At 37.1% G+C, this 24,442-nt stretch overlaps 1 protein-coding gene across 1 annotated transcript; it reads left to right on the plus strand.

Moving 5' to 3' along the window:
* Positions 1-1,866: 1,866 nt before the first annotated feature.
* Positions 1,867-22,079, plus strand: LOC307151994 (atrial natriuretic peptide receptor 1). Its single transcript, XM_079860299.1, has 27 exons — positions 1,867-2,055; positions 2,269-2,463; positions 2,552-2,673; positions 3,025-3,114; positions 3,206-3,351; positions 4,557-4,678; positions 4,773-4,919; positions 5,029-5,183; positions 5,375-5,510; positions 5,791-5,882; positions 5,996-6,125; positions 7,204-7,282; positions 7,592-7,691; positions 7,907-7,996; positions 8,156-8,233; positions 8,321-8,425; positions 8,697-8,768; positions 8,857-9,019; positions 10,729-10,881; positions 11,008-11,185; positions 13,027-13,170; positions 18,080-18,203; positions 18,796-18,864; positions 18,937-19,111; positions 20,394-20,492; positions 20,671-20,762; positions 21,165-22,079. Exons 1-27 carry the CDS (start codon positions 2,049-2,051, stop codon positions 21,210-21,212), a joined length of 3,111 nt encoding a protein of 1,036 aa, XP_079716425.1. The 5' UTR covers positions 1,867-2,048; the 3' UTR covers positions 21,213-22,079.
* The last annotated feature ends 2,363 nt before the right edge of the window (positions 22,080-24,442 follow it).

Below are 24,442 nucleotides of genomic sequence, written 5' to 3' on the forward strand. Positions count from 1 at the left end.
TGTTCCGTCTTTTAAACTTCTCCTCAAACGTGCATGCAGTGTAAATAAAGCAGTTACATCAATGAAATGATAGTAAAGTTAGTCCACGGCCACACCCCCGTGCTAATGGTACCGCCCACGGCACAAATTACAAGACGAAAAATGGAAAAATAGAAAGTCGGTTAGATTTCATTTATTCAAATGTTTGTTTCTGAAGTCACAATTTAGCAAAAGTAAAATTGAAAAAGGGGAGAAAAAGGCAAATATCCATTGATAATGTAACTGGAAAAGAAAAATGAATGTCTGGTTTCAATTTTTGCATTTGCATTGTATGGTCTGAAAACTGAATTGTGAAGCGTTACACGGACCATTTTGAAGCAGAAAATGTCTCTCCAACTACTATTCCTGTACTTTTTTCTAATCCCCTGTGTATTTGAGCAGTGGCACAAACTGACCTCTAAGGGGGAGTCCTCAACATTTATCTCTCTTTGTCATGGTGCTCAGCTTTTGTGTATTGAGAGAGGCTTCAAATATTTTCTGTCCTGTAAAATGGACAGACACTAGAGGGCATTTCCAGTTCCCACGATATAGAAACCTCCATAGTGCCAGTGTGCATGGAGCTGACACTGTTCTTATTTTAACTTTGGCCTTGTGACCTCTCATTCTTGACCTGGGGTGCGTTTCCCATACAACGGCGTAACTCGCTACTTAACTACCATAGTACTATATGCATCGTTGAAGAAATCAACTAGCTAGTCACAACTGTTTCCCTAAACCGTATTGTTGCAAATTGGTAGTTCAACCACGTTGGTTAAAGGGATGGTTTTGAGTAAAATCAACCTAGGGTCCTTTGCACCATGACCTAGAGCCAAACACCCCCCCAGAATCCTTTTTTCCCTTGGTCGAACATTATTAAATTTAGAGCTGGGGTGTTTGGCTCGAGGTCGTGGTGCAAAGGACCCTAGGTTGATTTTACTCTGAACCATCCCTTTAATGATGTCACGCAGGTGGTGGAGTAATAACTTCTTTTAATGAATCTGTTTGAGATCGAATTAATGCTAGATGTTTTGCTATAAATTACGGACATGGCATCTCAGTTATTTGCTTTATTTCCAGATTCAATCATAGGCTCGTTCTTATGTAGTAGAGCACGTTCGCACACGCACACTATTCATAAAAGGTGCTTTAAATCTCTTGACAAACTAAAAGACGTAAATGACATTTGTATGTATTCTAAATAAAAGACACAGGATGTACTGAATGTCAGCTTGCTTATTTTCCTCAAGATAAGGATTTATTGAGTCCACATGTCATGCAAACAAGAAACTATGCTTCTAACCACAGGTCGAGAGCCGTCGTTCCAAACACACAACTTTGCGATGCTGTTTGCGAATGTTCATTGGAATGATGGTTTCGGGAAACACCGACTTGTTGAACTATGCTGATAACGACGGAACTTGCGACCATATTGGCTAACGATGCTTTTGGTAAACGCACCCCTGGCTGATTCTTGATCTATAATTAATTAATGTCCAAAGTATACTTAACATTCTTCTTTCTATTTTTCTTGTGAGACACAGGAAGTTGGCAATCATACCAGTATATTTTCATTTACAGCTCCTTACTTTCTTATGAGGAGAGCCATATGCTAACATTCACATTTTAAAAAAAGAGCCCTTATAAACAAAAAACTACTCTATCACTCAAAGCATAGCCTAGACAAACACATTTTTTTTTGTCCAGACCTCATAGAGATGAGAATTCCCATAGACATCTGTTGACCAGTGTTTACTCATATGCTGTTTTTTAAGCTATAAACAAACGTCAGAGGAGCACCACAGCTTGAGATACAGAGCAGTATTAATGTGAGACCCTTGATTTCCAGTCACTCTGGGGAGATCACTGTTGTGGATGGCTGGTTTCAGAGCTAAACCATATGGCCACAGTTTGCCACTGGATATTTTCCCATCCTCGATACAGGTAGTTTCTGATGCAAGGTCCCTTTTTAAAAATTCGTTTGACTAATTTTGATCACCGTCTGTATTGAAGCTGGAATTATTCTTTTTGGAATGAGTGGTAAGTACAGTCATTTCAGGTATTATTGATTTTAACAAGCTCATTTAGTGTTCGTAGCATATGGGATTTTACCACTGACAATGCTAAAATTAGATAAGATGTTTTCAAATAATATACATAGTTTACTTACATACTTTGTGAAACATTTGTATGTACAAATATATCTTTGTGCGTACTGTAAAATATGAATATATTGCCTAATATGTCATCTAGAGTTAATGAAGCACTTGGAGAGAGTTCCTGGCTTACTGCTCTTTTTGATGGCTCTGGTTCCTCTCAGTTTGGGCACCAGATTCACCTTGCTGATCTCCATGCCCAACACCTCCATTCCTTTCAGCGCTGGTCGGATTGGGGCTGGAGCTCTTGTCGCTATCAGTTCTGTAAATAAAAGTCCGGACCTACTGCAAGGTCAGTGAGCTATTTGTACCAGGTATAAAAGGAAGATGAGCAATATTTATCTATCGTATTTAATGTGATGTTGAATGATTTGTGTCAGGGCATTATCTGGATTACCATTATGTGGACGATGAATGCAATGATCTACGTGGCCCAGGGAAAGTCGTGGCGCTTTACCATAGACACAAATACAGCGCTTTCATCGGACCGTCTTGCTCAAATGTACGTGGTTGCATTAGCATCATTTCCCAGACAGCTGAAGGTCAAAATTAATACAAAATTAAAATACAGCTAGTTCAAACGGAACATGTCAGAAATAACAATCACTCACTTATTATATCATTACTCAGACAATAGACTCTCAAATTAAGGTATTAAGGTCTTCTACAAGCTCACAGTTCCAATTAAAGCTTAAAATTGACTTTTAACGCATGAAGGGCTATCAAAAAGTAATTACAAAACTCGTTATAATCTTATTTGTCACAAGATATCATCATTAGAAGACAAATGATTATCTAATGTTCATTGTGCAGGAAATGGAGTATTATCATTTGTTGCTAATTTTTATTCAAGGTCTGTGCAGTGACTGCTAAACTAGCAGCTTATTGGAACATTGCTGTCATCAGTCCCATATGTGCAGAGCAGCAGTTTCTAGATAAGAAGGTCGGTTATGTTTCCATTAACATGCTTGCATCTGAAAATGCACTTTGCCTTTTGGTTGTTAAATGTTTCTTTTGGCCCCTTTTGAATTTAGGCCTATCCGACTTTAACAAGAGTGTTTGGGCCTTTCACTAAACTAGGGGCTTTCTTTGTGGGAATCTGTAAACATTTTGGCTGGCAGCGCATAGGCATCATCTATGACAGCAAACCTTCCTGGACTATTTCTGCCGAGGGGATCAAGTATGTAATATGCCATGAAACTCAGAGGTGGAAAAATATATGTATATTTACATTTTTTATACCCTGTATGTACAATGTAAAAAAACTATCATAATTTTAACGGTGAAAAATATGGTCAAAACCTGTTAATTGGTTGCCTTACTCTATACAGTGTAAATCTGTCAAGTAATTTTAAAGTGAAATACTATGAAAAAGAACATTTACTGTGAAAAATCATAAATTGACAGAATTTTCTTTGACAGCTCATAATGGTTTTTCATTGAAATAGTTTCTTCTAATGCTTCTTATGTTGTTAAATTAATGTTAATTACATTTTAGTTTATGAAATATAGGCCTACATATATTTTTTCACACTTTTTCCGGTGTGAATTTAATTTAAATCTGTAACATTTCAAATGTTTCTTACCATAGGCTATACACTCTAGGCAAGAAAAAAAGAAAAGAAAAAAGGCCCAAAATGGCTAAACATCGTGACTAAGCTTTTATTTGTCTTAACCACAAACTATTGGTCAGGAAATTAGCAAAATGTAAGCAAATGCACTACTTAAACATCCATTGCTGTCTTTTTGGCGGAATATGGGAAGTTGTGTGTGCAGTGATGAACAATAAAACATGATTTACATGATAATAAGTGCATCTCTACCACAATGAAACACAGAGGAAGAAGATGTGTCATTGTGTGGGGAACATTTTTAGCTGCTGGTATTGGTGAACTACTTCAATGTGAAAAGCTTCCCACTAATGAAAAGTGATCTAAAGAGGAATTATCAGATGTTATTTTTCACCAAGACAATACTCCTGGCCAAATTGCAAAGACAACTAAGAAGTGGCTTGAGAACAATTCCACCAGGCTCCAGAGTTCAGATTTGAACCCTATAGTGAATATTTGGTCTTAAATTAAACTCAGACGCACTGGAATACATTTTTCAACTACGCATGAACTGTTTGAAGCCATTAACATTGAGTGGAACAACACTGACTCTTCTAAAAAGCTATCTGCAAGTTGGGAAAGGCTATTCTGTGCTAAGTGACTTTATCAGTATTTGTGCAATTCTTTCTAATTTCCTGACCAGTGATTTGTGATTAAAGTGGTTAAGACCATTAAAAGTTTTTATACATATTTCAAGAAGTCAAGAAGTTCATTTCAGAAAAAATGGTTACCACTTTAATTTTAAATTTCATTTTTAAACCTCATTTCTTTAAAGGTATCAAGCAGAGCACAATAACATCACAGTGGCCAGGTATCAAGAGATTCATGGCTCTCTCTCCCAAGGGTCTTTATCCACCTGGTCCTGGATCTTAACTGAGATGGCTCAAGTCTCTCGCAGTAAGAAAAATTCTGTTCTCACAAAAACTTTGTTATCACAAGACTGGTGAGGTACTAAACAATGAAACCATTGTTTATGTGTTCACCTGCGCAGTTATTGTGATATCAGCACATGGCAAGGTTGTCCGCAGCTTGCTTATTGAAGCTCACAAGAAAGGCCTGACTGACGGAGATTTTATCTTCTTTTGTTTCGAGCCGTACAAGCAAAAGGTCTTGTTTGGCAGTTTTGACTGGAAACAAGGTGTGTTGCGTAACCACAAAAGCAATGACTTTGCTAACCTCATAAAATGAGGTATTACTGAATATGACGCCATTTTCTATTTATAGTGCATGTTTTTTTTCTTTCTCAGGTGATGAATATGACTCAGTGGCCAGGCAAGCTTATCAGGCTCTGTTTTTCCTGTCAGTGTATAAACCCAGTGATAAACGGTATCAGGCCTTCTCAGAGAATGTCACCAGAAGATCCAAAACAGACTTTGGCTATACATATGCTCCTACTGAAAAGGTTGGCTTTTACATTATAGACATAAGCAAAGGTAGAGTCTGATGTCAATGATGCTATCAGTGTTTTGGTGCAGATGGGGAAGCCTAATTCAGTGGCTTATGTGAAACCAAATGTCGATCTTAGATGCGATGTTTTTAAATATAAAACTTAAAGGTTATTTTATTTTGAGTTTAATTGTTTTAATGTAACAGGTGTCAGTGCTAGCAGCCATAGCCCATGATACTGTCTGGCTGTATGCCCAGGCATTAAACGAAACTTTGGCAGAAAATGGAAACCCATATGATGGCTTGGCCATCACTAGACGAATGTGGAACAGGACCATAACAGGTCTGTAGAACTTAAACTATATCTATTGATTCCCAATAGGGTATAGTGAACACTGCAAATTTGTAATAATGAAATCTTTCCTAAACCTTAAGCTTGCATATGTGAGCAATGCTGATAACGATATGAGTTATAAAGTACATAGCCTATTTCTAGTTTGGGTTTGTTGACAGGGTATTGAGCATTCTCTTTCCTACATCAACAATTCATGTAATTTCCTATTGTAAATAAAATTGCCACCAAGTTGACAGGATTTCATTATGCTTTGTGGCTTATTACACAGGTATCCAAGGCAATGTAACCATTGATGCAAATGGAGATCGTGAGTTAAACTACATGATGAAGCAGTTTCAAGATAGTGGTAACCAGAGTCAGGTGAGATACTGCCATGCTCACTACTTATATCGACCGTAAGCGAAACCAATGGAAGCCATGCTCTGCTATTCTGAATTACATTTGTCAAATGAGTCATTGGGTTCTCCACACAGGTCATTGCAAACTATTTTGGGACATATAAGGCAGTAAAAGGGGTTCACATCAGCTGGCCTGGAGGACGGACAACTCCTCCCAAAGACTCTCCAGATTGTGGCTTTCAAGGGGAACTCTGCATCAATCTAGGTATTGAGCAACACAGGCTCATTGCAATTTTTTTATTTTTATTTTTTTTAAACGTGTCTGTGTGTCAGAATCGTTATTGAAAGCCCTTACTACCACTTAACAATAGTGTTAAAGAAAGAAAATGTGACATAAAAATGCATTTGCTGAAGCAACCATTCCATTTTAGCTTGCTTCTACAAGTCTTTGAGCTTTTTTACCGTGTTCTGTGTTTCACAGGACGTCAAAATGTATTAGTTTACAAATCAAGCACTATGGTAAACGTGTTTTGAGGTCATTACATAGTATTGTTCAAGGAACCACATGAAAATAAGTCTTTATTAATCAATAATCTGCTGGAAACAGCAGTTAATAGTATGTATAGATACGTTTTTTTGGAGTTTTGTAAAAATGTAGATAGAGACACATATATCCTAGGTTGGTTTTGGGACTTTCATAGCTTCAAGGTTGTTGAACTTTTTGAACCACTCTTCACTAATTTGTGAAGTGTATGTGTGGTAATAACTCAAAGCAACATGATATGAAGCTTGGAAGCGTGTTCATGCCGTTATTGCTTATCAACTTCTTCAAGGGGCCAGTCAGAGGCCATAGTCTAGTAACTTTCTTTCCAGTAGGGGGCACCAAAACCCCACCTTTGCTCCTCACATCAGTGGATTCACACCCCACCACCCAGCCGTTATTTTCCCACCCCTTCATTTTCAGTTTTTGGCACTGCAACCATACACTCGCTTTGATTAAAAAAGGAGGAACAAATCTTGAATAATGTACCATTGCCTGCAAGACCCAAATGTCCAACTGAACGGCAATATAGATTTCTCAGCTATTCACTGACTGAATCTCCCCCAAGCTAACAGGTCAAAGCAATAAAGTGAGGACAGTCTTATGCAATCAGATATAATCCTTTTATCAGAATTCTGAAAAGGTGACTGTTTCATATTGCATTCCTACAGAATTACCCTTGGCGGCTTCAAGTCTTGCTGTATCATACTTCTATAAATGGACGTAGTTGGATGTTGACACCAAGTGAGCTTTAATCACACAGCAGACCTGCAGATTACAAATGTATGTGTTTTATTTTCAGAGAGAAAATTTTTGATTGCTTTGGGGATTATTGCTGGCTTGGTGGCTGCAGGAACGCTTGCAATCTGTGTTCAATGCAGGTAATAGTCAAAGTGTACATTTTTCACTGCTCTTAAACTTTAAGATTGCGCCTTCAGAACTGCTGAACCGTTAATCGTCGAAATTAGATCATTTGAATAACTGAGATGTATATACTTGATTTTCTGTTCCAAGTGATGTTTTTTTTTGCCAAATACAACATTTTTTGTTTATTTTGGATGTAAGATTTGCATGTTATACAATTATGTTGAAACTTTCTGTTGATTTGAAAGTTCATGAATTCCAGACTAAATTCAGCTAAAACGTTTGAGCTGATGTCCAAAAATGCAGGCCTATATTTTTATTACCAGAAAGTACAAACTCCAGGAGGAAGCCTCCAAGATGTTGTGGAAAGTCAATGCTGATGATGTCATAATGATGAAGCATCACTCCTCAACCGTGCCAGCAAAGGTTTTGAAATGATTTAATGCGTCATATGTGGATTAAGTATGTCTTCCGGCCCATAGTTTACTTTATTTTGTCATACAAGTATTGTGTGAACTCGTATATAAGTGCATACAGTACATGCTTGTACATAAGTACTAATAGTAATTGTAAGGCAGGAATAATGAATAAATGAATGAATCTATTACTTTAATAATAGGCTCTCCCCTTTTTTGGCTCAGTCCCACAGTTCCAAACCCATTCAGGCTTCTTTGGAGTCTATCATAAGCAGAATGCAAGACAAGCCATCAGCACAAACTGCAGTGTACAAAGTGAAGTATTTGGGATCTCTTAGTCATTAAACATTTACGTCACTGTATTGTGACATGTACAAGACAAATTATGCTACAAAACATTGGTTATGATTTAGTTGCCCTATAAATCTATCATAGTTAATTTAATTTCATTATTTTTTTTTCTTTCTTCTTCAGGGAACAATTTGTTCTGTTTCCTTTCTGAATTTAAGAAGCACTCATCTGAACAGCGTGGTGTTGGCAGAGCTCAAACTGGTGAAATCTTTTTAAAGCATTGATAAATATTGATTCTTAGTCTGTCACAACAAAACTATGACACCTCTATGGGTGTATGTGTTTCAGTGCAGAGATCTGACCCACTATAACCTTTGTAAATTTATTGGAGCGTCCCTGGAGACCCATCAACCCTTCGTCCTTATGGAGTACTGCCCTAAAGGAAGTCTGCAGGTGCTATTGCACAACACTAAGATAATTGTTTCTTTTCTGTTCAGGTTGGGAAATGGCATTGCCTTAGGATTTCCCTATGGGTTTTTTAATAATGGCAGTTTTGGATTTATGAATAAAATAAGTGTATCTAACAGGATAATGGTTGTAGTCCTACAACCTTGCAACATACATGGCAACTTCAAAATGAATGTCAGAATGCCAATGTGAGGATGGTTTCTTATTATTTTACGAATGACCATTAACGAAAGGTTTTTGTCCCCAAACTTTGCAGGACATTTTGAAGAATGAGTCGATTAAGCTGGACTGGACTTTTAAGTATTCCCTCATGCTAGACATTGTAAAGGTCACTGTGTCTGTGTCTTATAGTTTAAAATGATTTTGCTGACTGTAGAATATAAAACAGTGATGGATAATTTTGGACTCTCTTGTAGGGCATGGACTATTTGCACTGTAGTCCCCTGCACTGTCACGGTCACCTCTCATCATCGAGCTGTGTGGTGGACAGTCGCTTTGTCCTGAAGGTCACTGATTTTGGACTTAACACTCTGAGGTGCTCAGACTCAGAGCAGAGCCCTGGATCTGACCCCTGGACCGGTAAGCTGGAATTGTGGAACTTCTGAAAAATGCAAAAAGAGAGAGTGAAAAAGTAATAATTGGTTTAGAGTTCAATACATTAAATTGCACACATTTATGCAAACAGAATTTTATAGTTTTAGGGCGGATTCCAAATGGGCTTTTTTTGTGTGGCATTTCGGGAAGGGGACGCCAATTCTAGGGGCGTTCCAGGCGAAAGTGAACACCTGGATAGAGGGTATGCGTGTGACGTCACCGTCGGCCGGTGTGACTGCGGTTACGCCCACTAAGTGGCAAAAAGACTGAGTGGCAGCATTTGTTTTCAGCGTGAATGCCATGAAAAACACACAGAACACATCTAAAACGGGAAAGAGCTTTGCGATTGACTGTACTACTACATTTGACAGGAAATCATAGGTATATTTTTACAGTCTGCCGAAAGCTACAGAACAGAGAAGCAAATGGATCGGTGCAATTCATAGAAACAACTGGACTCCATGCAGTGAAAGGTGGATTTGCAGTTATCATTTAGTGTCAATATGCTGAATTTAGGGGTAAAATCATACCCTATATATTGTATTGTTATTGTATTGACAACTCATCGTTTAAATATTTAACCATTGTATATTCTGCATAATTGGACTTGTTTAAATAAACACTGACAAAAAACTATACAAGTTTTAAGGCTGGACGATATGATGATATAACATTAATATGTGATCACATGGTTTTAGACCTACCTATATTGTATTTATATAAAGTGTTCACAGGCAAATTTGCTGTAGCCTATGTATTTCCCTGGCGTCGAAATCAGGCACATATATAAATATCAGGAAACATGATTCCTGGCTGCATGTCAATATCCATGGATCACTGGATCTTTGGTAAGTTGTAAGGAACACTATATCGAGTTCAGTCTTTAGTTTAAACTGATAACCATTTGTTTTACTCGTGTTTTCGCAGTTTCCCCTATTAAACCCAGTTATGCAGTAGGCCTAGGCTCTTTTGCCACTCAGTCCGACTGAGGGGGACGTGTTCCGGTGGGAAAGTGACGTCAATGCATTCCCTCTATCCCTTCATGAAGGGGCCTTCCACAAGTCCGTAAGCGAAGGTCATATTTGTTGGTCACATTAAGGAAGTAATGTTATCAATCATGGTCATGGACCCAGGGTGACGAGTCCTCGCAACTAATTTTATAGCTGGTTCGTGGGAGTGTTCGCATTAACTCATAAACAAGAATAGTTCAAGTTGTTTTTTTGTGTGATATTTTACACACATTTATGTCATACATTTCAAATGTTGGGTTTCCATGTATTATGGGGACTTTCCATAGACATAATGATTTTTATACTGTACGAACTGTATATTTTCTAAAAAAAACATCACTTAGTGTGATTTATAAGCTGTTTTCATCATGGGGACCAAGGACAAGGATTTCTGATATTGCCATCTTTGTGTGGACATTGTGTGCAGCAATTACATTAAGAGCAATAATAAGAAAATACTGATGTAAGAACAGCTAATGGTAACATTACAGGTTGTTCGCTTCACCAAGTGTGTTCCAAACGGATACACTGTGACACACAAGTGCCCTGCTCCCTCCAAATTCCCCAATTAAAAGGTTCTGCCCTTCGGAGTGAGTCGGGCAAAGGGATGCTCACTTGCCATTGGAATTCACCCTTAGTTACATTTTGTCAGTTCTGTAAATACATATGCGTTTGCATTTTAAGCTCTGCTATGGAGGGCACCAGAACTGCTGAGGCAGTCCATAGCTGCTAATGGCACTCAAAAAGGGGACGTCTACAGTTTTGCCATTATCGCTCAAGAGGTGGTATATCGCAGAGGGCCTTTCTACATCCCCAACAGTCACTTCAGTGCTAAAGGTACGACAATACTCTCCACACCCTCTCTCCATAACCACTTTTCTGTTATTAATGCCACTCTTCGTAACATAAAGTAAAGCACTGCAGATGGGCACCTGTGAAGGACTCTCCCTGTCTGTTTTTCAGAGATTGTGGAAAGGGTCAGGACAGGGGGCTGTAGCCCGCTGAGGCCACACATAGACCAAGCGGAGTGTGCAGAGGAACTGGAGGGTCTCTTGGTCAGCTGCTGGAGAGAGAAACCTGCCGAGAGACCAGACTTCTCATTTCTCAGGACTGCCATCAAAAAAAATTGTCCTAGTAATGGGTCAGTTATGAAGCATGACATAAAGCAATAATGTGTTGTTCATCATCTCTGCTTTTCATTGTCTAGATTTCTTTCGTAGTCTGAAATAGTTAATTTATAGAATTATTGAAATAAGAATTATTTGGTCACACTTTAGATTAGGGTCCAACTTCTCACAATTAACTACGACTTGTGCCTCAATAAACTCCTAATTACTGCTTATTAATGAGGTAGTTGTTAAGTTTAGGTATGGAGTAGGATTATGGTCATGCAGAAAAATCCATTAATAAATGCTTTTTAAGTACTAATATACAGCCAATATCCTAATAATATGCATGCTAATAAGCAACTAGTTAATAGTGAGAATTGGTCCACAACTAAACTAAAGTGTTAAGTTATTTTTTAACAACTTCTTCTTCTTGGTGTTGTTGTTGTTGTTGTTAATATTACTATTAAAGAAATTAAAAATAAAGAAAATCTCACCAGGACCGAACTATTAATAAACTATTAAGTTTAAAATACTTATTAGGAATGTCACCATGACAATTAACTGAAATAAAATGTTTAAGTTGAAGTACTAAAATTAATTAAAATAATAAAAAAAGATAAATAGAAATAATTAAAAGAAAATATAAGAATGACAAAAGCACAAAACAAAATCGCTAAAACTTTCAAAATATTACTAAATACTATAATAGTATATAAATAATACTAAAATAACACTGAAGGGTATGTTATTTATTTTTATACCACAGTTGACTTCATTTATTTATCAGCTAATACATAAGCTTTATAAAGTGTATTTTAATTTGAAGCCAAATACCGTACACTATGGCCTGGTTTCACAGACAGGGCTTAGATTAAGCCAGTATAGGCTTTAGTTAAGGACATTTAAGTAGCTTTTATAAACGTGCCTAAGAAAAAAAACAAAAAAACATTAGGCTACTGATGTGCATCTTGAGACAAAACAATGGCACTGGCATATTTTAAGATATGTCAGTGCAAGTTGCTTTCAGTAAAGACATCTCAAACATGCATTTTAGTGTGGGACTAGGCTTAAGCCTCGTCTGTGAAACCGGGCAAAAAAAAAAAAAAAAAAAAAAGTTATAAAAAAAATTGCCAACTTAAAGTTAGTACTTGCATACCACAAACCAAAACAAAGAGAACCACAGACACTCTGACAATTATGTCTGACAGTTCCTATTCAATGTGAGCACTCTGTGGACTGCACTTTTATTAGAGTTTCTGTTTAAACAATCTTCCCCACTTGCAGAGTAAGATTCTCAGTAAGTCTGATTAAAGGCACTTTAAACAAGCAGTGCTGAGACATCAGAAGTGTACAGCTATCTCTCCCTTCCAATCCAATTCTGTCTTGATACTGTAACAGTTGCACATTCTTCCTCTCTGTGGTCGTTTCAGCTTTATAAATGAGGGTAGTTGTGACTAATGAGCACTTTTGAGGTAATAAAGAAAAACAGGGCAGGGACACAGAGGATCATTAATTACATTTACAAATGACAGTGCTTAATCAGGTAGACAAACAAACAAGATATGATCACTCTGGGGACCAGAGACACACAACCCAGCAAGCACAGAGTCTCGTGAGAACAACACTGTCAAAGCGTATCACTCTAAACATTTATACTGGCCTTAGAGGAGCATGGTTGAGAGAAATAGAGAGAGAAAGACAGATTAAAGAGCAATTGTGTTACAGTATGTGTACTGTATGTTGATGATAATTATTTTGCAACAAAATGGCCCTTGAAGGCACAATAAAGAATCGCTACTGCTTCTTTAATGTGATAGTACTAAAGCTATAATAGTAATAATGTTAAATGCTAATCGTTTGCGTGTGTTCACAGGGGGTCTGACAACATTTTGGATAACCTGCTGTCCCGTATGGAGCAGTATGCATGTAATCTTGAGGAGATAGTTAGTGAGCGTACCGCTGAACTTCAGGAAGAGAAGAAGCGGGCAGAGGGGCTACTCACGCAGATGCTGCCACGGTAATGCTCCAGATTATAACCAAAAAGATGCATATAAATCCTTTTTCTTTTTACACTTCCTTGATTTACAGTCTCATGCTGTGGTTAGGTATGGAGGCATAGAAATCATGAGGTTACCATTGTGCCAACTGATGTTTTACCTAATTTGTAAAAGAATATATGCATGTATGCCATGAAGCACCAAGCTGATGGTTGGCCATTGGCCAATGACAGGCTGTCGTTGAGCATCTATTGTCCTATTTTTTGTGGTATGTTCTACACTGTTGACACTAATTGAACCCCTATTGGCAGATTTCCATTGAGCATACTGAATAACTCTGATTGTCTGCTCAGTTTAGTCAACCAGTGCACAAGATGAAAAATGGAAGTGAGAAGCATGCAAATGACAAAGTCAAGAGGGCATACACAGAACTCTAGTTTGCATATTTAAAGGGGCCCCTTTTACGAAGTTTTGATTTTGTTTTTGTTTTTGGGATGTACTAGAATAATGTTTTCATGCTTGATTGTTAAAAAACACATAATTTTTTTACATATTTTACATTATTACAGCTCCTCTCTCCCCAGTCTGGTTGAACGCGTCGTTTTTGATGAAGCCTCTCCTTTCGAAATATGAAATGTGCTGTGATTGGTTTTACCTGGCAATGTGTTGTGAATGGCAGCGCTTAATGTGTGTTCAGGAAAAGTCCCGCCCCTTCATAACCACAAGCTCTACTGAGATGAAAATATTAACGATGGCGTCAATTTCAAACCAATTCGAGCCCGATTCAGACCCTGACAATGTTAACGAACAACAGGATTGTGCTGAACAGATTTCAATAGTTGAAATTTGTTCAGCACGGATTTCAAGCATTGAATTTGCAAGCACGGATTTCACAGGAGTGGTATTTTTTGTATTTTTCTTATAGATATGATTTTATCCACTTTTTAATCATATTTGTCAGAAAACTATGGTAATACAAACAGTAGTGATGTCCGGTTCGTGAACGAATTGTTCTTTTGAACCGGTTCTTTTTAGTGAACCGGTTGAACCAGTACACTAAATCGAACAGAATCGTTCAAAACAGTTTGCGTATTGCTTCAGCGCTGATCCACAAGTTACTAAAGTTACTCACTTTTGGACATGCCTGACACAGTCCCTCCGACTCAAAATAAACAATATCTCGGAGTATATACTCTAGTAACTCCAACAGTTCACTGAACTGAGACATGTTGTGCTAAGAGAAGAGATGAGCACGAGCAGCTGATACTGAGCATGCGCGCACTACTGAACGTACAGGTACAGCGGTTCTCGAATCACCAGTACAGAACCGAGAACTGTTTCTTTCAGACACGTTCGATACGGAGAACCGATGAGCTGGAGATACTGCGCGTGCGTGATAGCACTGTCTCTGAACCGAACTTTATTTTAGCCAACTTCAAGCTAAGCTGATACATGAGCACGGGTGAACCGAGGACTTAAATGAGGGGTGAAATGTAAGTTTTTTTTTAAATAACAAATAAAATAAAATTGATGAAGACAGTTTATTCACTTTATATCTTTAAGATGTGAAACATCCCCATTTGCTCTTCACCTGTAGGGTTCATTTGCAAAAAAGTAAATGTAAGAAACTTATCCAAGATGATTATGATGATTATTACTATTAACTTAAGTTATGATAACAAATGCCTTTATTTGAATGTACAGTACTGTGCAAAAGTCTTAGCCATGTTAATAACCCCCTTAAAAATGGTTTTAAGTCAGTTATTTATATCTTTTGCTGTAGTGTGTCAGTAGGAAATATCAGTTTACATTTCCAAACATTCTTTTTGCCATTAATTGTAATAATCCAGTGAGATTTCTGTATGCCCAAGGAGTCTGACAACAGCCAGGATGATCTGATCTCACCATCATCGAGTCCGTCTGTGATTACATGAAGAAACAGAAAAAAACTGAGACAGACTAAATCCAGAAGAACTGCGGGAACGTCTCCGAGATGCTTGAAGAAACCTTCCTGCAAAGCTACCTGAAAAACTATGCGCAAGTGTACCTGGACAAAAGTCGTTTTAAACGCAAAGGGTCATTACACCATATATTGATTTGAATTAGTTAATAGAAGTTAAATCATAAATAAATTCAATTTGTGATTTTATTTTTTAAAGCATTCTCACTTTACAGCATTTTAACACAAGTGCCAGTAGTATTCACAGTACTGTAGCTTTGCAGGAAGGTTTCTTCAAGCATCTTGGAGACGTTCCCGCAGTTCTTCTGGATTTAGTTTGTCTCAGTTTTTTCTGTTTCTTCATGTAATCACAGACGGACTCGATGATGGTGAGATCAGATCATCCTGGCTGTTGTCAGACTCCTTGTGCATACAGAAATCTCACTGGATTATTACAATTAATGGCAAAAAAGAATGTTTGGAAATGTAAACTATTTCCTACTGACACACTACAGCAAGAGATATAAAATACTGACTTTTTTGGGGGGGGGGGGGGGTATTAACATGCCTAAGACTTTTGCACAGTGCTGTATTTTTATCCACCAGGATGATAGAATTGACGTCATTACGTGAGGACGTAAAATAACTGGTGAACCGTTTTTCTGAACCGGATCATTGAAACGAACTTTCCGAAAGAACCGGTTCGCAGAAAAGAACCGGACTTCCCATCACTAACAAACAGTAATCGATCACAAAATCATGGATATATGTCCTAAGGGGCGTTGAACAGTCTTACAAAAGCAAGAGCTTACAAAAGCTAAAGTAAACACTACATCAATACTGTAATGTTAGTTAGCAGGCTAGCGGAGGCAAAGCTTTGCCCTTCGTTTACATCATAGCTAACTACATAAAACTAATAACTGGAACTGTAAATAGAAAACACAACTACAAATAATATGACATACTTACAAGTTGTGATCCATAAAAAACAGATTGTCCCAACAAAATGGGAGCAGCTACGTCTTTCAGAAGAAGCATTTGAGCTTATAGCCTGCATTGTACTCTCTTCTGGAAGTAAAATGTGGAGTGGACAGACACATGTTTAGGTTATATTGTTTAAGAAGAGTGTTAAAAATACATTTTAACCACACTAAGTTCGTCAGCCTTAGGACAAACTTTTACCGGTGTGTAAAAAACAGCAACAACTCTCTTCATCTTCTCTAGCGCCACTTAGCCAGGCCTCTCCAACTTTTTTTTGCCTATTCCGTGGGAGGGTATTATTTAAATGAGGAATATGATGACTTCATAATATCCGGAAAAAGTGCGCTGTAGTCCAAACGAGCCGTTCATTGTGGTTCTTGAAAAGTTGATTCTGTTAAATAAAATATCTCCCTTTGGAGTTATGCTCAAAAAGCAAAATTGCACACTAACTAAAGTAGAAAAAGTGAAAAAGCATAATAGGACCCTTTAAATAATGAATACAGACTACTGCCACCTGCTGGTATGAAGAGTTATTTCCTCTCATACAGGCACAGAAAGAATGCGCTAGTTGCCAGTTGGCTTTAGTCTTTGCATTGTGTTCAAGCGCAGATTTTTGTGACAAGAGGCATCACCACAGTCGGCTTTCATTGCCTCTAGTTTTTTGATGCCAGTTTGTTGTGGGTTTTTTTCGTAAAATTGTCCTTAAAGGAAAATTGTCCTTAAAGGAAAATTTTAATTGTGTCATCATTTACTCACCCTCAAGTTGTTCCGAACTTGTATGAATTTCTTTCTTCTGCTGAACACAAAAGAAGATATTTAGAAGAATATGGGTAATCAAACAATTGGAAAAAATACTATTGAAGTCAATGTGGTCCATCAACTGTAACCAACATTCTTCAAAAATAATTTGTGTGTATGTGTGTGTTCAGCAGAATAAAGTAATTCACAGGTTTGGAACAACTTGAGGGTGAGTAAATGATGACAGAATTTTAATTTTTGGGTGAACTATCCCTTTAACACTGAATATTTAGAAAATATTTTGTACTGAATGCAATTTGCAATATTTCTGCGAAACTGGATATATGCTTGGGTTATAATGCACTTGTCTTTCATTTGATGAATTATTGCTGCAATGATAAATAAAAATGTACACAAATATATTTTTTTTATAAAATGATGTATACTACCTCATATTAAGGCAAAATCTTTATTAACATCTCATTTGCATACAGCGAAGTCATGTTCGCTCTGAAAAAAAGGACACAATTACTTAACTGTGGTGCTATGCTGTTTCAGCACATTTAAGGGGATAGTTGAAAAAAAAAAAATCTCTATTAATTACTCACCCTCATGTCGATCCATATCCATAAGACTTTTGTTCTTTTTCAGAACACAACTGAAAAATATTTTTAATCAACTCTGAGAGATTTCGGTCTCTCCATTGACAGTCCATTCACCCAAAACTTGTACAGTAAATGTAATCCATATGAAAATATGGATTCATATAATCAATCCATCAAATAATCCATATTTAATCCAAGTCTTCTGAAGATACACAATCTCTTTTTTGATATACAGATTTAATTTAGACTTTTATTCACATAAACAATGATCAACGCACCATGGAGTACATCAAATATGGTAAACAAAAGCACAACCATACTTTCTTGATGCATAAGATCCAGTAAGGTTTGAGATTGAGTTTCTGTTTACCATTTGGGTTTTGAAGATAAATGAAAAATTTGGAATGATATGAGGGTGAGTTAATAATGTCATTTTTGGATGCTTAGTGAATAAACATGCATGCTTTTGTGTTGACATACTGCACGCAAAAGTGGCACAACTGTTCAGTGAATTCGTCCCCAACACTTCAGTAGTGTTACTAAAAACTTGCTTGCACCTGGCCTAACGACAAGCCTACGTGACCAGACCAGTGATCAACATCACCAAGGCCTCCACTTGAAACCTGCCTTTGAAAAGTGCCTGTCTTTTTTCCGTCATATTTTTAGATCTGTAGCTGCTCAGCTCTTAGCGGGAAAGACAGTGAGAGCAGAGACCTACGACTGCGTCACCATCTATTTCAGTGACATTGAAGGCTTCACAGCCATGTCAGCATCCCTCACGCCAATGCAGGTGATGAAAGACACCAAGACTCAAACAGCATCTCAGAGAGTTTCTGCACAGTGCTCTCTGAGCAGGTTTGGCTGCATTTCAAAAAAAAAATTCAAAGAGGTTTTTAAAAAATGTAGGTCCTGTGTGGGGTCATTTGAACTCATTTCGATCCTATTTTGAAAAAAACATATGTCCAGAGCCATTTGGGCAGCCTTGAGGAGCTTGAGTTGTCTAAGACTTTGAAATACCCTGAACTTGTTAAACAATGTGTGTGTGTGTCTGTGAGTGTTTGTGTAGGGGTCTGTGTTGTAAGATCAAATACCCACATAGTAAGCTCTGGAATGGGTCTCATATGTCCTATGAGAGCTCCTGACATTGCTAGATCACATGGCTCAAGTGCCGAAAACTCCACTCTGTCACGAATATCAGGCTTCTGTTAGCATAGCTGTTGGCTCGCTAGCTCGTCTGAGTCTTAAAGTGGAAATATATATGTGGACCATACTAAAGCCCACAGCTGAACCACAACGGAAAACTATTGTCACCTTACTGAAACTTTGATCTTTGTATCCATAAGCTGACTTTAAACCGGCCGTACTTGTTTCCTTTCCTGTAGGTCGTGAACGTGCTGAATGATCTGTACACATACTTTGACAATATCATTGACAACCACAATGTTTATAAGGTATGTAATATGAATGCCTCACCGTTTCATTGTAGGTTATTGGTTGCTTTATGTTTCCTTTGCTGTATCCAGGTGGAAACCATTGGCGATGCCTACATGGTAGTGTCGGGCCTGCCTATAAGAAATGGAGACGAACATGCAAAAGAAATAGCCAGAATGTCGTTGGCTATAGTGCAGGGCATGAGGAGCTTCCACAGTCCACACGTACCAGAGCAGCAGCTGAGGGTCCGCATTGGAGTCCATTCAGGTAATAACTGGATGGTGACAGCTCTTTGGCTGCATGGGCTATTCTTGTATATTCACTCGCCTGCAATTGCCCTGATCAATCAGGAAAAAGAAATTTACTCAGGATAAGAGTGTCCTTTGGTACTGGGTTGTAATTTTTGTTACTGTATATAACAAAAGAGTAAACCTTCATGAACACGTTTTTTTGTGCTCTAAAATCAGTATCAGTGGTGCTCAACCTTAGCAGTAGTTCAAGAGCTAGTTTGGTCAATTTCTTTTGTCTGCATTTTAAAAATTCCCTCATGCTACACCACAGCTTGGTACATGGAAAAAAAATAGCTACTCAAAAGTTGCCACTCAACTTCGAGTGTTCAGCAAGCCTCTCATATTTCCACTTGATTTTCCACCCTAAAAATTAAAAAAATGTGTACTATTATTCAAAAGTTTGGGGGTAGTAGGATTTTTTTTAATGAAATAAATTAACTGTATTCAACTGAGAAGCATTAAACTGATCAAAAGTGGCAGTAAAGACTTTTACATTGTTACAATCAATCAATCAATCAATCAAGTAGCAATTATTTTGAACTTTCTATTAATTAAAACAAAATCATGGTTTCCATAAAAATTATTCATCAGCACAACTGTTTTTAATAATAATGAGAAAGGCTTCATCAGCAGCAAATCATCATATTAAAATGATTTCTAAAGGATCGTGTGACACTGAAGATTGGAGTAATGATTCAGCTTTTCCATTACAGGAATAAATTACAATCTAAAATATATTATAGAAAAAGTTACAATATTTCACAATCTCAGTATAGTATAGGAAACAAAATGTGTGCATTGTTATCTACAGGTTTGAGAGACTACCTCTCATTAAATATTTGATTATGACTTATTTATTCAAAAGGTTTATACAGTACATTTCATTTTTTTTTCTCTCTCTCTCTTGCCTTTTTCAGATGTGTTTTCAATAGAAAACCAATGACGCATTTGTATACTCATTCTGATTGGTTAATTTATGCATCAGAGTAGTGTTTACGCTGTCAGCCGCTCTGGCATTTATGCCGAGATTCCAACATGCCAACTTGTTTTATGACTCATATAAAAAAATAAAATAAATGACATCATTGTACATAATATTACATAACACCATCATTAAAGAGGTGATTTAAGCACGCAAACAGTACTACTGTGATAGAGAAATAGAAGAAACTTTAACTTTTATTTGAAATGTGTTTGTTAAAACTACTAGAGGTTGAGGAAAATGCAGAATCATAAAAAAATCATATTGCTTGTTACAGGGCCTTGTGTCGCAGGGATTGTGGGTCTGAAAATGCCACGCTACTGTTTATTTGGAGACACTGTGAACACGGCCTCCAGGATGGAGACATATGGATTACGTAAGATCACTAATGAAGGATGTGCTGACAGTAGATTAGTAAAATGTCAGAGAAGAATTTCAAATGAAACCTATGTGATTGACATTGCATGATCTTGCCACTGCCTGGACCTTAGCACATTTCTAACACACATAATAGTGTAGAGAGGTATCATAACGTTATACTTTTCCCTCTCCAGCACTGAAGATCCATGTGAGCAGTTCCACCAAGTCTCTCCTTGACACTTTCAGGACTTTCCGCTGTGAATTGCGAGGTGACATTCACATAAAGGTACTGCTGTCACTTTTGACATTCACCTCAGAAAACACCATCTCAGTTTCATTTCGCCTGTCTTACCACGTCACAACAATCCTATTTGCTCAACTGGTTCTTTTCACACTTATTTATTTTAGGATTGGTGCTTCAACATTGCTTGTGCTAACATTGACAAATCCATTGTTACAAAGCCATAATGTAATAAAATGACATCATAACTACAATCAAGGATGTAAACATTGATATCTGAAAAGTTATGTATACACAGCAACACAATTTCAGAAAGAGTGGAAATATTTCTTCGGTAACGAGCCACAGCTGGCAAGGACCTATAAATAGATCTCAATAGTCTATTCTTGACAATACGTTTTCAAAGCTTCGGAACTGCTTTCACCTCCCTGTTCTCTTCCATTTCAGGGAAAGGGCTGGGTGAAGACATTCTGGCTTTTGGGAGAGGACCACTAAAACAGACGTCCCACTTAATTTTTGTTTTTGTCTTTAAATGCTGAAAAAAAAAAGTTTTTATCAGAGCATACTACACTATATCTCTAATGTTACTTTGTTTTGCGTGTTTGCAGTGTTTTAATTCAATTAGCAAATTTCTAGGTACAGTTTGAGGCTGGCAATATTGTTTAATGTTTAATATATATATATATCTTACGCTTTTTTATTACATTTAGACTGGATTTATTTGATCAAAAATCCAGTAAAACAGTCATATTTTGAAATATTTTGAAATACTTTTTTTCTATTTTAATTCTATTTACTCCAGACTTTTCACAAAATTGAAAACACTTGTGTTGTGTTTTGTGGAAACAGTGATCCTTTTTCCCCTGGATTCTTTAACCCTTAAACGCATACCTCGGGTCTTTAGTGACCCAGGACATCATTCACTACCCTCGTCCTCATTCATTTTTTAATTAATTTTCAATCAAATATTAGTGTCACTGTCACTTGATGGTGGATCTGTTGAAGAAGCTGTCAGAGATCAACATTTTGATTTTGAAGATGCTGAAAATGATAGTTTTGAGAATATATTTGAGATCGTGAAAATGAGCCAGATGCTGAAAGAGCTCTGACGAGGACATGATGATCGTATTAAACATCTGCTCAAACTGAATCCTTCCAAGCTCTAAAAGGTAACAAAAAAAGCTTTATTTTATTTTTCTGTAATTGTTACTCTAACAGGCTATCAGGAGAGTTTTGTATTATTGCGACATGTGGAGACCCATCCCTGTTAGATCTATACGGGTTGCTAAAGACCCAAATATGTAATAATGATTGGCGAAACATTCATGCATTTAAGGGTTAATGAATAAAGTTCAAAATATTATTAATGTCTTTGCTGTCACTTTTGATCAATTTAATGCATCCTTGCTGAATACAATTATTAATAATAAATAATAAAAAGTATTAAAGAAAAAAATCGGTTACACTTTATTTTTGTTACAGTGTATCTTATTACTGAGTAATATTAATTAACAACATGTTCTTCGATTAGGGTTAGCGTTAGCTCCATGTAATTATGCATAATTTACTGTTTACTAATTACACAATTGACCAAATTACTGTTATTACTACAGTATGAACATGTAACACATGTAACAAGGACACTGTAAAATAGTGTTACCAACAAATCTTACTGACCCCAACATTTTGAATGGCAGTTTATATATATAGCAATCATCTCCATTTTGCATTGCCACTGGAGCTTTCACTGAAAGCCTTTAACTGTCATGCCATATTGACAGCAAACTTGTAAAAACTCTAGATTCAATCTTAATGGTCTACACATTACCATTGTTGAAAGGTACTGTTCACATCAGGATTACTCCTTTCTTGCTCTCTGGTAACATTTATCGCACGGGCCACAGACACATTGTTTTCAAACAAGACATTGCTGTGTAGAATTGCTGTGTGTCTTGTTATGGGGGAAATAAAAAGGATATGATTTAGGTATTATCATTGTGTTGTCTGCTCTTTTAGAGTTCAAAGGAAACTTATCTGTCTTGGCCAGAATTTGTTTCTGCAGATTATCTTTGATTCCAACACACACATCTCATGAGATGAAGGCTTTAAATCTTTAAACTGCATTTAGAAATTTTGTTCAAAGTTTTAAGATTTAAAGATATGTGATGTTGAAAAGATAAATTCGGGATTGAAACTGATTGAAGTAAAACAGGAACAAGGGTTTTTATGATATTTCAGGCTTTGACAAAAGACTAAGATGTTGTAACTTTGCCAGCTTATTTTCTCCAACACACTCACATGGCAATTCGTAACTGTTATACATTTTGGCAAATTGGTGGGTAACTTGCTCTGCTGCGACGTACGTGAATTACCCATAGCAGATGGTGCTTTGGAAGGTGGATGGCTTCTGAAGCGCGTTGCACTGCTAGGCAAATGCTATAGTATTTGAAGGTTGAGCAGCGAGCTCATTGGCTACTGATATGGCAGGAACCAATCAGCTGCGCCCTATAGATAAGGATGTGATTATGAAAAGGTGAGTATAAGGACCTATTACCCAGCACAATCTAGAGTTTCATGTCAGAACTCTGTATTTCACTTCAGAAGAGATTCCAAAATCAAGTATTTTGACTCTAATATCTCATGAATACTTAATTCAATTCAAATCCCTCATGAATACTTTAACAATAACACCGTTTTAAGTGATATAGATAATGTAAAAACAGATATACAGTAAATCAGAATACTAAATGCATTTTATGTAACACTTTCTTTGGAGGTTGCATAAGCTGCATTCATTGCCAGTAAAGTGACAATTCACTGCATTCATTGTCACTTTATTTTTATTTCATACCATTTTTTTCTGTATGGTGGGCCTTTAGCACAATTGTACCGTATAATTAGCCTGGGTTTCCCCATGCTGCCTTGCGCGATTTTATTCACGCTGCTAGGCAGCCTGGACACCATGGACCAGATTTTCCCCTCAAAAAGGGAACCAATCACAGAACGGGGAGGGAGCAGCAAGACGATGACGACGTCTATGTGACACACCGAAGCAGTTTGTTTATATCTATGGATCCAACATGGCATCAGACGTGAAGTTACCTTTCGATGCAGCCTTAGATAGTGTTCTAAGTAGTTTAGAACGCAAGTTTATTTCGTCTTCTTCCTCGTCGAATTTCTGTCGCTCTACATACGTCATCTGGTAGAATTGAAATGATTGGCTATGAGCTACGTACAGGCGCATTTGATAGACATTCGTATCGCCCAATAAACGGCTCTGGGCATTCGTAAACCACGCCTCAAATACGAGAAAATGAACATGTGGTTCCCAGACCACGTCTCAATGAGAAAGAGGTCTGACGTTAGCCAGGCTACCGTATAATGTTCATGTTAAACATAAAATACATAATGTACATGCACATGTTTTTCTTATGTTTTTTGCTTTTTTGTTTTTTACTTACGCCATTCACTGACACACTGCATAGCTTTTGGACATTGGAATGATTTTAAAATACACAAATTCTGTTAGGAAAAGATTCCAAAATCTTGTATTTTCTAATCATTCATGAAAGCTTAATAACAATTCAAATTCCTCATGAATACTTTATTTATATCACTTAAAGGTACAATGTGAGCTCCTGCAGAATTCAAAGATAATCATGTTTGTCTTGTAATTCATTTCTAGCTCAGGTTGCTGCCTGCTTCCTGCAATATAGTATATAATA

This window comes from Squalius cephalus (genome assembly GCF_949319135.1).
Source record: "Squalius cephalus genome assembly, chromosome: 2".
Classification (NCBI taxonomy): domain Eukaryota; kingdom Metazoa; phylum Chordata; class Actinopteri; order Cypriniformes; family Leuciscidae; genus Squalius; species Squalius cephalus.